The sequence below is a fragment of the Podarcis erhardii genome (assembly GCF_964252035.2).
Source record: "Podarcis erhardii genome assembly, chromosome: 2".
Taxonomy (NCBI): Eukaryota; Metazoa; Chordata; class Lepidosauria; order Squamata; family Lacertidae; genus Podarcis; species Podarcis erhardii.
Genome location: NC_138498.1, coordinates 107,519,563 through 107,537,213, shown reverse-complemented (window position 1 = coordinate 107,537,213; position 17,651 = coordinate 107,519,563). Strand labels below are relative to the sequence as shown.

At 48.6% G+C, this 17,651-nt stretch overlaps 1 protein-coding gene across 2 annotated transcripts in view; it reads left to right on the top strand.

Moving 5' to 3' along the window:
• The first annotated feature begins 242 nt into the window (after window positions 1–242).
• Window positions 243–17,651, top strand: part of CPNE9 (copine family member 9) — a 58,019-nt gene continuing 40,610 nt past the window's right edge. Inside the window, exons 1-2 of one of the 2 annotated variants that reach the window (XM_081853203.1) lie at window positions 243–830; window positions 16,533–16,573. In XM_081853203.1, the coding sequence (XP_081709329.1) occupies window positions 754–830; window positions 16,533–16,573 (118 nt within the window). In that variant the 5' untranslated portion in view covers window positions 243–753. Of the gene's footprint in view, window positions 831–16,272; window positions 16,297–16,532; window positions 16,574–17,651 lie in introns of those variants that run through there. The other variant, XM_081853204.1, reaches the window with a different exon arrangement.

The following is a 17,651-nucleotide window of genomic DNA, read 5'->3' as shown; positions in this document are numbered from 1 at the left end:
CAGAGGCGAACAAGTTTCAACTTCCCCTTATAGAATCGTTCTCATATTTTTATTTTAACTTTTTTTTTTTTTGCGGGGATCACGCCTGATGGCGCCCCAATCCCCGCCACCCCCTCGCGGCGCTGGGCGAGCGCTTCAAGGCAGGACCCGGGGTCGCGCCGCGCCGCTCCTCCGCCTTCCTCTCCCGGTCTATAAATAGCCCAACCCACGCATCGGAACAGCGGCGGAGCTTTCAAACTGGCCCGCTTTACTGAGAGCCGGGAGAGAGATCCAGAGAGATCTATCCCGGTCCCATCTCCTCTCTGGGCGGAGCCGCAAGAAAAAGGGCGCCGAGGGGGGGTGCGAGGGGCGACCCGCTGAAAGGCCGACCAAGAAGCGAGGATCGCCTTGGACAGCCCTGCGCGCCTTTGGAAAGGCAGCCGCGGTCGGGTTGGATTTCAGCACCTCGGACAGCTCCCCGCGCCTCTCCGACGGGCGCCGGCGCCTGAGCTCGAAGGGCGCCCCCTGGGGGCGGGCAAAGGCGGGAAGCAGGAAGGGCGGGAGAGTGGGGAGCCCGCCCTGCCCTACAGCGGTCCCTCCCCACCCCACCCCCCAACATACACACGTGCTGCCACCTGGAGCGGGAGCGGACGCGGCTAGACGGAGCGAGCCAGAGCGGCGATCGAAGGAGCCTCCTGCGCTCCGGTGCTTCCGGCTGCCCGCCCCATGGAGCGCGCCCCGCTTCGCCCCTAGCGCGACTGGAGCCCGGCGGGGATGGCGTCTCCCGGAGATCTGGAGTCCGCGCCCTCCAGGGTGCCGGCCACCAAGGTGGAACTCACCGTTTCCTGCAGGTGAGAGGGGTGGGCGGCGGGGAAGGCGGGCAGGGAGGGAGGCAAGGGAGGAGGAAGCGCCCCCGAAAATCCGCTCCTCGCGCCCCGTTATTACACCCCGCGCGTGGATCGGGTGCATCGCTTCTTGTCTCAGGGCTTACAGTACTTCGGGGAGGGAAACCTGACGGAGAGAGAAACGCCTCCCCGCTTGCGAGCCCTGCAGGATGCGCGTGGATTTGTCCCGATGTAAACAGTGCCCGGGAAGCGCCCGGGGTGGGCGCACGCTTGTGCAAAAAAGTGCATCACGATTGTCCAACAGTGCGTGAGGGGGGTGGGGGGGTAACTAGGAGCCTAGCGTGCAAGTCATGTTGCTATACAATTTGTACATCTCACGAGCCCAGTGAATTGGTGCCTCGGAGAGGTGTGGGTGTGTGTACAGTTTTGTGCGTGCCACCCTGGGCACAGCGAGGGCGCATGAATTTGTTTGTGTGTATATATGTGTGCATGCCGTAGTCAAGTGTTACGCATGTCATTTACCTGTGTGTATGTGCTTGTGTGCATGCAACACTTAGGCTCAGCATGTGTGGTTCTCTCTGTTTGCAGCCTTCACAGATTTCCCCCCTGCTGCATGTGCTCTTTCAGGTCAGCAATCCTGTTCCATTCACATATTGCAGTGAGCGTGGAGGTGCCCATATGCATTTGGTACATTCAGCATGTCAGCAGCCGGCGTGTGTTTGTATCACCCTTGGAGAGTGCTTTTCAAACATGATGTTCTTGCTCCTTCCTTTGCAATATCGTTCGTGTTTCGTCTTGGTGCTTGAATGGACCCAATCTCCATATAAGTTTAATCAACATCTAAATGTGCGTAGCACCCGTTTTACACTGGAGTCATTGTGTAAGTGCAGTGTGCTTGAATCACAGGTTTGGAAGACGCCTGGAGTTTCTCTTGGGTCCAGCTGCTTGCCCTAACAAAATACCTGGAAAGGGAGGGTGTTCATTACTGGACAATTACTCACCTTTTAGGACTTCACCTTATTATTATTTTTCCCCTGGCTAGTTTGTTTCTGATTAAGCTTAGCTTGATATTACCATGTACAGGTTCCTCAAAACTCATCCTCGCAGCAAAACTCTGGATTTGGTCAAACCAGAAATCCAGTACTTTGGGCAGAATCCCAACATCCTCTTAGCAAAAGAAGCAGGTTTCTGGTCCTCATGAAGGATGTGCAAAGCTGTTGCTGGTTGCTCCTGCAAGCCTGGAACATAGAGAGATACTAGGTGGGGCTTCTGATGGTCTGGAGATAAGAGTTTGTTCCTCCTTAAAGCTCTACTGGTCAAGAAGATGGGAATGGCACTCTGCTCTTACATATCTGATTCTCTTTTCTCCCTTCATTTTAAATTTCTGTTTCCCTTACCCTTATTTCGATACCCAACACAGAAACTCCAAACCACAAATTTGGGCCGAAAACATGTTCAGAGAGATTCAAGCCTACTTATTAACGGTGCTTGTTTTGGGTAAACTTGCCCGATTTATTCTGATGATCGGAATGCAAGTTTTGCTTCTGGTTGCAGAATTTGAAACCTGTGTAATAAATACAATGCTGTATTTTAGACCTATGGAGTGTATGCGGATAAGGTATCTGGGAAACACGCTTCCTCCTCCCTCCCTTTCCTGTGGGCAGAGTGTTGGGAGGATGGGTGCGAGGGTAGCTAGAAGGGTGGAGGGGAACCTGGGCTGCAGGGAGAAGGCCTGCGCACCGCAGCAATGCCTGTAAGCCAATCAATCCAAGCCCCTGGAGGCTGTGTTTAAAAATAGACCTGAATGGACAGAGAAAATAAGCCTTCCTCCTGTCAGGCAGAGGAGAGTGGTTACCACAGGCGATAAGCATCACCCACTTCACTTGCAGAAGAGCAGAAATCTATGTCCCACGGTGAACAGAAGGGATGTCTCTCTCCGCAGCGAGATGCTGGCCTGTGTTGCTGAGAAAGATGCCAAGTCTGCTCGGGGGCCAAGGCATGAAGCCGAGGGTGCCGTGCCAAGGAGGGTAGCTCCTCCGAAATCCTAGCCGCGATGGTGGAATGGAGCCTCCATGTTCAGCAGCAGTAGGCTGCTGAGCCCAGTAGCGATGTATGGAAGCGAGAGCTGGACCATAAAGGAGGCCGATCGACAAAGAATAGTTGCTTTTGAATTATGGTGCTGGAGGAGACTCTTGAGAGTCCCATGGACTGCAAGAAGATCAAACCTCTCCATTCTGAAGGAAATCAGCCCTGAGTGCTCACTGGAAGCACAGATCCTGAAGCTGAGACGCCAAGACTTTGTCCACCTCATGAGAAGAGAAGACTCCCTGGAAAAGACCCTGATGTTGGGAAAGATGGAGGGCACAAGGAGAAGGGGACGACGGAGGACGAGATGGTTGGACAGTGTTCTCGAAGCTACCAGCATGAGTCTGACCAAACTGCGGGAGGCAGTGGAAGACAGGAGTGCCTGGCGTGCTCTGGTCCATGGGGTCACGAAGAGTCAGACACGACTAAATGACTAAACAACAACAGGCTGCTGAGCCCCAGAGGCTGGAGACAAAGTACGGATATGGGCTCTCGCCTTCGTGCCCTGCTGGCATCCAGGTGGTCGCAGAACGCAGGACTTTACAGGCTTTTCGACCCATCTAGCAGGTTCCTTTAACACAACACCAGAAAGACCTAGTCCACGGAGGGGAAATGTCTTTAAATGGTCCTCTCACCTGTTTCGTGGCTCAGTCTTGCTACCTGTGACTACAGGGCTGGAGATGGTGTGGCTCTCCAAAAGTTGATGGATAACAACACTCATCCTTCCCTGCCCTTTGGCTTTGCTGCAAGTCGAATCTCATCAACTCCTGGAGGGCTACAGTTCCCCCACACTGATCTGACCTGTTGCCCTCAAAATATGTTTTTCTTCATGGTTCATTTGTGATGCTTGGGAGTTTGCATGCACCTTCCTGCTTCCCCCCACTGCCCCTTTCAGATTTCACCAGTTTGGGGTCAACGTGCATCTTCCTAGTTATTGATTCATTAAGCTTCAGGTATGCTGTGCTACAATCAGCACCACATTCTACCCAGCTGAGCCTGGACTTTTTGCTTCAGTCCTGGGAAGCAGTTAATGAAAAAGTCTGCTCACAAGAGCCAGTGTGGTGTAGTGGTTAAGAGCAGTGGGCTTGTAATCTGGTGAACCGGGTTCGATTCCCCACTCCTCCACATGCAGCTGCCGGGTGACCTTGGGCCGGTCACACTTCTCTGAAGTCTCTCAGTCTCACTCACCTCACAGAGTGTTTGTTGTGGGGGAGGAAGGGAAAGGAGAATGTTAGCTGCTTTGAGACTCCTTCGAGGAGTGATAAAGCGGGATATCAAATTCAAACTCTTCTTCTTCTTCTTCTTTTTCTTCTCCATCTCCTTCTACCTATCATATGTTTTTCTGTCTTGGTCAGTAGCACCAGGGGTGTAGATGGACCCCCCCATGTCCAAGGCGAAACCTCTGTCTGTGGCTGTCACCAAATTCTCTCCCCTTAGGACTTCCAGCACAGGTTTTGGTTATTTGGTCCTGACTGTAGGAGTTGTGGGTGGTTGTGGACCATGGCAGAATGCCAGTTTGTCCAAGTCTCACAGAGCGGTCGAACTACACAGGAAGGCAGGAAGCTGCCCTGTGATCCAGTATGTTTCCAAGCACAATTCAAAGTGTTGGTGCTGACCTTTAAAGCCCTAAACGGCCTCAGCCCAGTATACCTGAAGGAGCGTCTCCACCCCCATTGTTCTGCCCGGACGCTGAGGTCCAGCGCCGAGGGCCTTCTGGCAGTTCCCTCACTGCAAGAAGCAAAGTACAGGGAACCAGGCAGAGGGCCTTCTCGGTAGTGGCACCCGCCCTGTGGAACGCCCTCCCACCAGATGTCAAAGAGCTAAACAACTTCCTGACATTTAGAAGACATCTGAAGGCAGCCCTGTTCAGGGAAGTTTTTAATGTGTGACATTTTAATGTATTTTTAATCTTTGTTGGAAGCCGCCCCGAGTGGCTGGGGAGGCCCAGCCAGATGGGCGGGGTACAATTATTATTATTATTATTATTATTATTATTATTATTATTATTATCCACCCAACTCAGTACCTTCTACAATGGCAGACAGTATCTCCTCCCTCGTTTCAGGAAGGAGGAATGGGGTGGAACTGGTCACTTTTTTCCTGCATGGAAAACTGATTCTCTTCCCCCGAGCTACAGCCCTAATCTGTCTTCTGTGGGTTTTTTTGTTTCATTTTGTGAAGACTTAGAACCGTAGAGTTGGAAGGGACCACGAGGGGCATCTAGTCCAACCCCCTGTAATGCAGGAATATTTCGGGACTTGAACCCACGACCCTGAGATTAAGAGTCTCATGCTCCACCCACTGAGCCATCCCAGCTGAAGCTCATACATGAGCTATTGTGCTTTTCAGGCTAGGACCTGTGAGGTCTGGGTTCAAATCCTGACAGCACATTTCCAGACCCTTCTGAAGTGAGGGGTCTTCTCTATCACCTGAAGAGAGGGGTCTTTTCTATCACCTGCTCTCGTCTGGTATTTATTTATTTTTAACATTGAGATCCTGCCATTCTTCCAAGAAGCTCAGTCTGGTGTGCCTGGTTCTACCGCTCCCCATTTTATCCCCTATAGAAGTCGATACAAGGGGAGGCGGAATTAATATGAGTGATAACTGGGGTACCTACAATGATTTGTGAGATTTTCCAGAAAGAGAGCCAAAAATGAGAAAAATGGATGAGATTAAAGAGTATACACAAGACTGGCTAAACCAGGCATAGGCAAATTCCGGCCCTCCAGATGTTTGGGACTACAATTCCCATCATCCCTGACCACTGGTCCTGTTAGCTAGGGATGATGGGAATTGTAGTCCCAAATATCTAAAGGGTCAGAGTTTGCCTATGCCTGGGCTAAACTATCACCAGGCTGAGAAAGTGTTCCTGACCCAAAGTCACCCAGTGAGCTTCATGAATGAGTGAGGATTTGAACCCAGGTCTTCCAGGCCCATATGCAACACTCTAAAGCACTACACACACTAACTAATGATGCCAGGGACTGAAGCTGGGAAGACCAGTGGGGTGAGGGGGGTTGCAAGACAGTGGGGCTCTGGGCATTTTTTTCAGGGCAGGAGCAATTGCCTCCTGTGCTGGGGCACCTGGGTAATTGATGGCCTCCTGCTCTGGAAAGTGCATGAGGTGATAACAAGGCTTTCAAGTAGGTTGGTTTGAGAAAAGTAATCCAGAAGAAGATGGAAACTTGTTTCCTTTTCTTTGGTGGCATTCCTGAGTCATGTACTGTTGTTGTTTGTTGTGCAGCTTACCTGCATTATCAGATATTTCTTGTGGGTTTGGCTATGGGGGCAGTTAATATGAGTCCCTACCCCTTGAAATGTATCACAGCACTACTGCCTGGGACCTTCTGCATGGAACCCTTGAATTTATTTATTTTATTGATCTCAATTTTTAGTAGGCATCCAATGGATCGCATATAGGGTTCAAATGAATTTTTTTTTTAAATGACAAGATCAGCAAAAAGTACAAAAATTCAAAGCAGTTCCAAAACAATTGTACAATGAAAGGAAGCTGAAGACAACATACACTAAGCAGCAAATGATGCAAACTTTAAAAATTCAGAGCGCAAATCAGACGCGTTATGTAAAACACATGCGCTCTGCCACTGAGAGCTATGGTCCCTCCATTACAACCAAAGCAGAAATTGCAACTGGGCATCATAGGAGCATGCACAGGATACAGAGAACTGTGTTAAAAAAAGGGGAAGCCAGCCCGTTACGATGCCAAGGAGGCAATAAAAGGTTTATTCAAAATTAAAATTAAAAATTCATACTTTGGTTTTATGTTGCTGTTCTCTCCTCCTGCCCACTTGTAGGTTATTAAACTATTGAGTTAGACACACTATTAATTGCAACCATTTAGGACAGACTCCTTCCCTGGGGGCTCTTTCCTTTGCAGAATTGACACAGAGGTAGATGGAGGCAGCCGCTTAAACGTCACCAAAAAGAAGAGCGCAGAATTGGACATGGACCTGCATAAGATGCGGCTGGTAACTTTACCCGCAGGTGCAAATTCAGAAATAATGAGTATAATTCAAATTGGGAGTACGATACATCTTGCAGAAGCCGGCAGGGCGACTTGCCTGCTGCCAGGTGCTTCAAACGGTCAGCTTCAAACCCCCCAACCCCTGCTCCCCTTCTATGGATCGTTCTCTTTAAAAGAAAGAAAGAAAGATATCTGGACTGGATAGCTCTTTAAAAATATATATATATATATTAAATCAATTTTTCGATACAAACATCAACCGCAAAAGACACATACAACAAAAACCATAATAACAGTAATGACACAATTTGACGATTCAGATTTGGATACACTGATATACGTATGACTACACCTTTTTTAAACAATATTTTCCCATCTCTTTCTCCTCCCTCTACTTCCCACCACTTATCGCTTAAATATTCCTTCCAGATTTCTTCATATTTATCCATTCTTATTTTGCGTCAACATGCAATTCCTTCGTATGTAGCTAATTTGTCCATATTATCAATCCATGTGCTTAATGGAATCTCTTCCAATTCATCAAAACAAGGGGTTGTTTTTTTTTTTTTTGCTTCTAATAGCTCTGGATAGCTCTTGAAACAGAGGATTCTTTCAAATCGAGGGCTGGCCCCTGTAAAGTAGGGCACATAGAATTGTAGACTAGGAAGGGAGGATCATCTAGTCCAATGTTTCCCAAACTTTGGTCTCCAACTGTTTTTGGACTACAGTTCCCATCATCCCTGACCACTGGTCCTGCTAGCTAGGGATGTTGGGAGTTGTAGTCCAAAACCACCTGGAGACACTGATCTAGTTCCAACTCTCTGCATTGCAGGAATATGCTGCTGCCCCATATGGGGATCAAACCTGTGACCTTGGTGTTATCAGCACCGTGCTCTAGCCAACTGAGCTACCCAGTTGTTAGTCGCCAAGTAGAAACCTACCACATAGTCCTTCTAGGACAAGCTTCCCGAACTTGCCCTCCAGCTGTTATTGGACTGCATCATCCTCAGCCATCATCCCTGACCACTGGCTATGCAGGTTGAGACTCATGGTCGCTGGAGTCTCACAACATTTGGAGCATCGCAGATTAGGAAAGGCTGTCGTAAGATCCCGGCAAGTACAGTGGTACCCCAGGTTAATTCGTTCTGGAGGTGCGTTCTTAACCTGAAACTGTTCTTAACCTGAGGCACCACTTTAGCTAATGGGGCCTCCTGCTGCTGCCACCGCGTGATTTCTGTTCTCATCCTGAGGTAAAGTTCTTACCCCGAGGTACTATTTCTGGGTTAGTGGAGTCTGTAACCTGAAGCGTCTGTAACCCAAGGTACCACTGTAGTAAACAATGCCTCCGAATTTCAGCCACTTGCCATTTTCAGTCTTCTTCCTCTGTGAGCAAAAAGGAGGTGGAACGTAACATATTCCCAAAAATCTTACAAAAATCTATTGGTTTTTTGTTTTGTTTTGTTTTTTGCCACTGGGCTGTTGTTTTTTGTCCTAATGAACGTAAAGTGTTAGGGTGAAAAATGTCCTGGCTGGGTTGGAATGAGGGGAATCGAACAAAAGCTGATCTGGAAAAGCAGGCGACATGATGTATAGCTCAGTCAGTAGAAGCATGAGACTGTTAATCTCAGGGTTGTGGATTCGAGTCCCACGTTGGACCAAAGGTTCCTGCATTCCAGGGGTTGGACTAGATGACCCTCCTGGTCCCTTCCAACTCTACGATTCTGTAATTCTACAGTTAGGGCCATGGCTCAGCGGTACAGCATCTCAGTTAGGACTCAGAGAGAGAGAGAGACCCCTGGCTGAAGCCCCAAAGAAACACCTCCCTCCCATCAGACAATATTCAGCTATATGGACCAACAGTGTGTCTCAGTGTGTTCCTATACAGTAGAATTTGACTTGGGTTGGTAAAGCCATCTGTGCTGAGCTAGTTTTGTTGTTACGTTGTGGCTGTGCAGGACAGCTATGCTGAGGACAACCTTGGCTTGTCGACGGCTGCTGTGCCTCAGGTATTGGACCTGTCCTGTGCAGAAAGGTGTACTGTCATCAAAAGGTTCTTATTTGATTCTGTAATAGCAACATATATTAAAAAAGGAAAAGAGCCTGATTTCTGCCTGGCGCAGCCCATAAGGAGAGAATTTGTGTTTCTGCTTCGTTTAGCAGCAGACGAAACTCCTTTGACAGCCCTGTGTCTACAGGCAGAAGTTGTTTTGGGGAAAGCGCCCGTAGATTAACTTGATCTGGGCTGCTGTTAAGGAGCACACAGGGGCCAGGGAAGGCAGTCAGGGTGGCCACGAAGCAGGCTTGAGTTGCACGTAATCGGATTGGAAGCGATGCTTGCAATCTCCAGGGGATTCCCCCTCGCCTTGCTTCATGCTACCCATCTTCTGTATCTTGGGCCCAAAGTGCAGAATGCTGTAGAAGACGAAGCAGCAGCAGCAGCAACAGCACAGAGGCAGAGCAGCAAGAAAGCGAAATCCAGCAAAGAGGCTGATGTCACAAATTATTATGATCACTTTATTTATTATCATTTTGATTTATTAACCACCTTTCGCCATAAGGTCCCAGGGCGGGTCGCAGCAGTTTTTGCAGCGCAAGCTTCCTTAAACCCTCTGAAAGCTTATTCCGCAATAAGCTCGCTAGTCCTTTTTTGCAGGTGGGATTCAAGCGCGCACCGAGAAATTTAGGTCTGTGCAACTAAAGTGAATTATAGCACCCTGTCACACAAGCACAAGAAAATAACTTAAAGCAACCAGACTTTTTGCCGTTTAGAAAGTGACTGGAAGTCTGCTGAAAAGTGTGGAACAAACTAATGAATTAATGAGGTGAGAGGTATAATTCCCCGGGATGAATGCAGAATGAACATTCGCCGTCGTGTAACTTCCCCGCATACCAGTTGGAACAAATACTCAGTAAAGACCGGATTTAACCTCTGTGGATGTTTTGTACAAGCAAATAAGGAAGAATGCCAATTTGGAGGAGCCTTTAAGGGGATGCAACTCTCCAGTTATTTCGATGGAGGAGCCCCTCATTTTGTGCAGGGCTTCTTTAGACCAAAATAGACACGATACTAGGTTATGGGAAGTTTTAGTCTCTTACAGGGATAAGGAAAGGGTGCTGTGACACATTAACAAATTTGTTGAGGCATCATAAGGTTTTACGGATCGCGCTCTGTTTCATCAGCTGCATGTAGCATTATACGGTGTTGTGCGGTGTTGTAAACAGTGAGGTCAGGAGGGAAGACATGCAGGAAAGTACCGACTGTGATCATCGGATCATTAGCAGTGGCCATTGACACCCCCACAAAAGATACACAGATGTCGTAGCACTGGAAAGCCAATTATAGGCAACTCCCATTTTGACAGGACTTAACCGTCCAGGGGTCCTTTAAATTAGCCTTTACATTCTGAAGCTCCGTGCATTTAAGTGAAATCACGTATATTGGGAACAACATTGAAAAAGCTTCCAAACACCCTCCAAACCTCCTTTCTCAAACTCCAACTCTCCATAGACCTCAAAGGTCAGTGCAAAGGCTACTAAGGACTGCACTTGCAAAGGCTCGTAGGATTGCTAGAGAGTGTTTTCGCACTTCCGGGTTTGTGGTGATGATCGTGTGCATGTTCATACGTGCCTTGAATGTGCATAAATGGGGAGTTGCCTGTAGTACATGGTTTTTTTATTAATCATCTGTTGTGCCAATTCAGTCCACACACGACAGCACTGAACCTCTTTGATGAAGAGCGATCAGTTTCCCTCTTCTATACAACCCCTAAAGATGTAGGAGCCCTGTCCACCCCACCCCACCCGGCGTGGACCACCAGGGGTGCATCTCCCCAGAGAAGGGGTGAACTGCATGCAGCTTGCAAGGCATGAACTACAACTCCCATGATCCATGACGGTTGGCCATGCTGGCTAGGGTGAACGACAGCTGCTGCCCAGCCACATTTGCAGGGTGAGGGGCCACAAGTTTCTCAACCCTTCCCTTGAGTAAAGAACACAGGAGTGGTTCCTCTTACACAGCCCTGGCTCTTGGCTTTACCCAGGAAGGGCTAAAAATGCTTCCTGTTCAGGCTGGGCCTGGGGTGCGAGAAATGTCCTCCCCAACTAAGTTTCACCTGATGCCTAGCTATGAGAAAAAGACGAATCAAGCGTGATGCATTTAAAGCAGTATCATGCCCCTTTAAACAGTCATGGCCTCCCGCAAAGAATCCTGGGGCGTGTAGTTTGTTAAGTAGGCTGAGAGTTGTCAGGAGGCCCCTTTTCCCCTCCCAGAGCCACAATTCCCAGAATCCCCTGGGTTTGTTAAAAAAAAGGCAAAGGACCCCGGACGGTTAAGTCCAGTCAAAGGCAACTATGGGGTTGCAGCACTTATCTCGCTTTCAGGCCAAGGGAGCCGGCGTTTGTCCACAGACAGCTTTCCGGGTCATGTGGCCAGCAGGACTAAACCGCTTCTGGCACAACAGGACCGTTTCCCTTCCCACCGCAGTGGTACCTATTTATCTACTTGCGCTGGTATGCTTTCGAACTGCTAGGTTGGCAGGAGCTGGGACCGAGCAACAGGAGCTCACTCCTTCATGTGGATTCGAACCGCCAACCTTCCGATCAGCAAGTCCAAGAGGCTCAGTGGTTTAGACCACAGTGCCACCTTCTCCCAGTAATTCCCTTGGAAGAGGGAATGACTGCTAAGCCACCCTAGTGCAGATTCTGCCTCCCACAGCTGCCCCGCCGGAATGATTGAAATGAATGGGGGCTGCTGCTCAGTGCAGCATCGCCAGCGCTAGCCCAGCATTGATATCCAGCTTCCTTGGGCTGTCCTTCTGTGGGAGGCCAAAGTATCTGCCCTAACGGTCCATAACAGCATGTCAATTTAGTACACGTTGGGGGCTGAGGGGGAGACGAATGTTGCCCTGAGAGCAAGCAGGACGCACTCAGCATCGAAAGCCTCCCGACTTCTGTTCCATGGAAACCTCAGATCTGTACTCAGAATGAATTATGCAACTCGGGTACATCTGCATATATCCAGTTTGGCTACATAATTCATTCGGTTTCTAAGATTAACAGTTTCAAAGAATGGGAAAGTGTTCGGCAAGGGCAGGGGTGGCAGAAGGAGCAAGGAGATGAGAGGATCGCTCGTGGGGAAAAGGCATAAAAGAGAGATGTACTCCCTCCCCCACTGCGATTTTTTGGCCTCGCTGCCCCCACCCCCCACACATCTGGTTTGCCAAACTGCACCACAACATAGCCATGAGTTGTTTCCAACCTTTTCTAATCCACCAGGATGGCTTATATATATATATATATATATATGCAGGTTTTGGTGTCCTCGGGTGTCTTCCCGTGTAAAAGTTGGGGTGTCTAGGCAACGTTTCAACGAGGTCTCACTCGTCATCTTCAGGCTGGTGCTTTCGGCTTCTTGTTACTGGAACAGAGCAGGATCTCAGTGTTTGAGTTCCTATAAATACTGTAGAGGGGGTGTGGTGTATAGCCTCCAATGTTCTGGGCAGAGAGGAAGTTCCCAGGCTAGTGTGCCTTTTCTTCTTTTGTTCCTTAATTACTTGAGAGATATCTTGAGTGATTTCTTGAGTGATATCCTGAGTACCACTTAGGTGGGTCATTAGGTGTGGATTAGTTGTTAAAGTCTTTGTGTCTTGACCTCTTGAACTTTGTGAAGAGTTTTCCTGAGAAGATGGCTGTACTGTACTTAGTTGTGCTCTGGCTTGGCTTCGTGTATAGGGGCGAGCTGTGGTTTTGTGGCTTGTGTCAGCCAGATCTGTGTAGGGATTGCAGGGGGGTGCAGCATCCGGAGGTGCCACCATGGATTGGCTACTGGATGGTGTCTGTAATTCATCTGTGGAGAGGGTCTTGGTTTGGGTCTGGTGTGGTTGATTGGTGTTGGCGTTCTGTGTGCCTCTGGATCTGGTGTCAGTTTTTGTGGGGAGGGCTAATTTCCAGATGTCTGGCAAGCGGGATGTGTCGTCACGCTTGTTCATGTTGTGAGGGTGTTTCTCTATCTCGATGGCTTCCATGATTATTCTCTTGTGGTGATGTTCCGTGTTAAAGAGCAATTTGGAATCTGCAAAATTAATTTCGTGTCCTGTTTCTTTCATGTGTTGGAAAAGAGAGGAAGTTTTTTCTTCTTTTTTGACGGCATTCTTGTGTTCTGCGATACGTGCATTTATTCGTCTGTTTGTTTGTCCAATGTACGTGGCTGGGCAGACTTTGCAGACTTTGCACTAATCCAAAAGGAAACACCCCCCAAAAACCAAGACACAGAAGAAAACAATGGCATGGCCCTCCTTCCTTATATCAAGGGCACTACAGATAAAATTAGCAAAATCCTCCATAAACACAATATCAAAACAGCCTTTTGCACCAACCAAAAAATAGCCAATATCCTCAGAAACCCCAAGGATAAAATCCAGTTGGAAAACCAAGGGATCTATGAAATACCCTGCAAAGTCTGCCCAGCCACGTACATTGGACAAACAAACAGACGAATAAATGCACGTATCGCAGAACACAAGAATGCCGTCAAAAAAGAAGAAAAAACTTCCTCTCTTTTCCAACACATGAAAGAAACAGGACACGAAATTAATTTTGCAGATTCCAAATTGCTCTTTAACACGGAACATCACCACAAGAGAATAATCATGGAAGCCATCGAGATAGAGAAACACCCTCACAACATGAACAAGCGTGACGACACATCCCGCTTGCCAGACATCTGGAAATTAGCCCTCCCCACAAAAACTGACACCAGATCCAGAGGCACACAGAACGCCAACACCAATCAACCACACCAGACCCAAACCAAGACCCTCTCCACAGATGAATTACAGACACCATCCAGTAGCCAATCCATGGTGGCACCTCCGGATGCTGCACCCCCCTGCAATCCCTACACAGATCTGGCTGACACAAGCCACAAAACCACAGCTCGCCCCTATACACGAAGCCAAGCCAGAGCACAACTAAGTACAGTACAGCCATCTTCTCAGGAAAACTCTTCACAAAGTTCAAGAGGTCAAGACACAAAGACTTTAACAACTAATCCACACCTAATGACCCACCTAAGTGGTACTCAGGATATCACTCAAGAAATCACTCAAGATATCTCTCAAGTAATTAAGGAACAAAAGAAGAAAAGGCACACTAGCCTGGGAACTTCCTCTCTGCCCAGAACATTGGAGGCTATACACCACACCCCCTCTACAGTATTTATAGGAACTCAAACACTGAGATCCTGCTCTGTTCCAGTAACAAGAAGCCGAAAGCACCAGCCTGAAGATGACGAGTGAGACCTCGTTGAAACGTTGCCTAGACACCCCAACTTTTACACGGGAAGACACCCGAGGACACCAAAACCTGCATTCCTGTACCCGTGAAAATCTACGAAAGCATATATATATATATATATATATATATATATATATATATTATATATATATATATATATATACCGTATTTTTCGTCCCATAGGACGCTCCGCCCCATAGGACGCACCTACTTTTTTGGGGGGGAAATAAAGGAAAAATTTTTTTCCTTTATTTCCCCCCCCAAAAAAAAAACCAGGTCGGGGAACAGTGGGATGGCGGTGCTGCGCCTCCCCGCTGTCCCCCGAGCTTGTGGGGCTGGCCGATGTCTGCCTGGCGCGAGGGGCGCTCTGCTTCAGGGAGCCCCGCACGTCAGGCGTCAGGCTACTGTCTGCAGCATGGGGAGCCCTCTGTTTCAGGGCGCCCCGTGCGCAAGGCTTGCCGACACCTGCGCGAAGCACGGGGCTTCCTCCGGAGGGCGCCCCGTGCTCCGCGCTGCCGGCTGCCGCCCGCAAGCCTTGCGCTCCCGGGGGGAGATCCTATTTGTCCATCACCTCAGAGATTGGAGTGGTCTATGCATAATTACCTAAAATTCTGCCCCCTGACCTCTACAACCACCCCAGTGGTGTAGTGTGGTGTAGTGGTTAAGAGCAGTAGTCTCGTAATCCTGGGGAACCGGGTTCACGTCGGGATATCAAATCCAAACTCTTCTTCTTCTTCCCATTTGGTTTGTATTGATTTTGATCGATTTGGGGGGGGGGCAGCTGTCCCCTGCCCTCCCTTCTTGACTACGCCCACATCCTAAGACCTCTGCACGTGTTCAAACTAATCTTCATTCTTGACTAAAAACTTAAGGAAGCTTTGCTTATACCTCAGGATGCGAACGGGATCCGTTCTGGAGCCCCGTTCGCATCCTGAACGCAACATAAGCCACGACGGTGCATCTGTGCGTGCACGGGTCGCGTTTTGCCACTTCCGCGCATGCGTGTGACGTCATTTTGAGCATCTGCGCATGCGCAAGCGGTGAAACCCAGAAGTAATGCGCTGTTACTTCCGGGTTGCCACGGAGCGCAACTCAAACGTGCTCAACCCAAAGTACATTCAGCCTGAGGCATGACTGTATTATTTTCAGGGGGAATATAAAAAAACCCTGAATAATTACAATAATGAAGAAGATAATCGATTAGCTGGAAGCTCGCCAAACATAGGGAGTTGCCTTGGATTGGGACAGGCCACTTGTCCATCTAGCTCAGTCAGCATTGCCAACACTGGCTGGCAGCCGCAGCAGCCTCCCGAATGGTATACTTCTGTGACCAAGGGAGAGATTTAAATTTCAGTTGCTTATTCAAGTTGTTTGCAGAGTTCTGGGCTGAATACAGAATTGCTGGGTTTTCTCACCCAGTTGGAGTCAGGTCTGTGACAATAGCCTGGCAATCGTGACTGTTAATTGTACTTAAACCTCAGTTGAAGTGTCCTAGCAACAGAGGGGAAGGGATTCTGCATCCAATAAGGGCACAAGGTCTTGCCATGAGGGGGGCCTGTAAATAGACTCACCTTGCCCCCTCATCTTCCTTGTTTTCATTCTCAGGTCTACTGCTCAGAAATTCCTCCCTGAGGATTTTCCTGGGGGCAGAGAGGGCTGTGAATCGGCTCTTTCCCCCTCTCTCCAGCACGAAGCTGCGACTGACTACAGATTTGATTGCCTCTTTTAATGATCTTAATTCAGATGCATTAATAAAGCTAACAACACAAGAGAAGGGAAGCGGCTGAGAACGGTCAAGGTGACTTTGCTGTGGGGGGAAACAGAAGGGAAGGGAACAAATCCTTTGATCCTTAAGCCCTGCCTGCACCATTGCATATTTGAAGCTGTAGTATGAACAGTCGCGGCTTCCCCCAAAGAATCCTGGGAGCTGTAGTTTGGTTAGGGTGCTGAGAATTCTTGGGAGACCCCTCGTCTCCTCACAGAAACTACGATACCCAGAGTCCCTTGCAGAGAATTGAGAGGAATAGGGGTCTCTTAGCAACTCTCTGCACCCTTAACATGCCACACTTCCCATGATTCCTTGTGGGGGAGCCATGATTGTTTAAAGTGGTATGATACTGTTTTAGAAGCATAGTGTAGATGGGACCTCTCTCTCTCTCATACACATACACACATACACACACACACACACACACACACACACACACCACTTCATTTCACTTCACTTCACTTCACTTCACTTCACTTCGCTTCACTTCACTTCACTTCACTTTCCGGCCTTTCTCTTATTTCCAAACTCACATTCTTGTCTTTCTTTCTATCCCTTTGCTTATCGATCTCCCCAGGAACCTGTTGGACATGGATACTTTCTCCAAGTCTGATCCTGGTAAGTGTGCCAAGCTGTCGATATTTGGTGAGGAGGTGGGGGGGCAGCAGTGTGTCACTGTCCTTGGTGGGAGGTGACGAATCTGGTCGAAAAGCCAAAAGAAGATTTGTCAAGTAGGTTGGCTGCTATAATACAATCTGCTTCACCACCTGGGCAGCACAGAGGGACAGGAAAATCTTCTGGTCCACCTCAAAGCACTACTGAAGTGAAATAAAATAATGGCAGTGCTTACAAAACAATTAAAGCATTTGCAACAGCAAAAAAACTTACTTGTTTATCACACTACGAGAAAGCAGAAAATTGGCTTGAACCTTAGAAATGGCCGGTGGAAGGTGGCCCATGAGGGCGGAAGGGGCACTGCCCCACCAACATTCAGACTGCCCTCAACCAACCCCATCTGCCTGCTTTCATATTCACAGCCAATCAGGGGGCGGTTGTGCCTGCCATTTGCTCTGGCTCCGCCTACTGGTGGCCTCCCTGCCTTCCGCCCAACCAGCCCCCACTGGTCCCCAGTGACCAATAGATGCTGCCCGATTAAATCTCGCCACTGCTGAAAATGGATTCTAATGCCTTCACATCTGTCATGGAGCTTTTTCCTAATATAGCTAATGGGGGAAACCTCGTTCTCATCAGAATTAATCCTCCTCCAATGGACAATGGGTAGACAGGCAGACAGCTCATTATGCCTGCAAGCCTGGAACATTTCTCATGCCATGAGGATCCCCGCCTTGCTTAAATGCCAACTTCTCATCTCATGGCCTGCTTTTTCTCCCGTCTCTTGTCTACAAGAGCTGAGGCTGCAGTCTTTCATGGCAGTCACCTGGGAATGGGTTCCATTGAACTCAGTGGGGATTACTCCTGAGTAGACATATAGCAAATGTGTCCTATAAAATAGGAAACCTTTCTTATTACTTGAAGCCACTGGTTAGAGTCCTACCCTCTGGAGCAGGAGAAAACAAGAATGCTCCATCTTCCATCTGACAGCCCTTGAGATGTTTGAAGATGGCTATCCTCTCTCCTCTTAGTCTCCTCTTTTCCAGGCTAAACACACCCAGCTCCTTCAACTGTTCCTCACAAG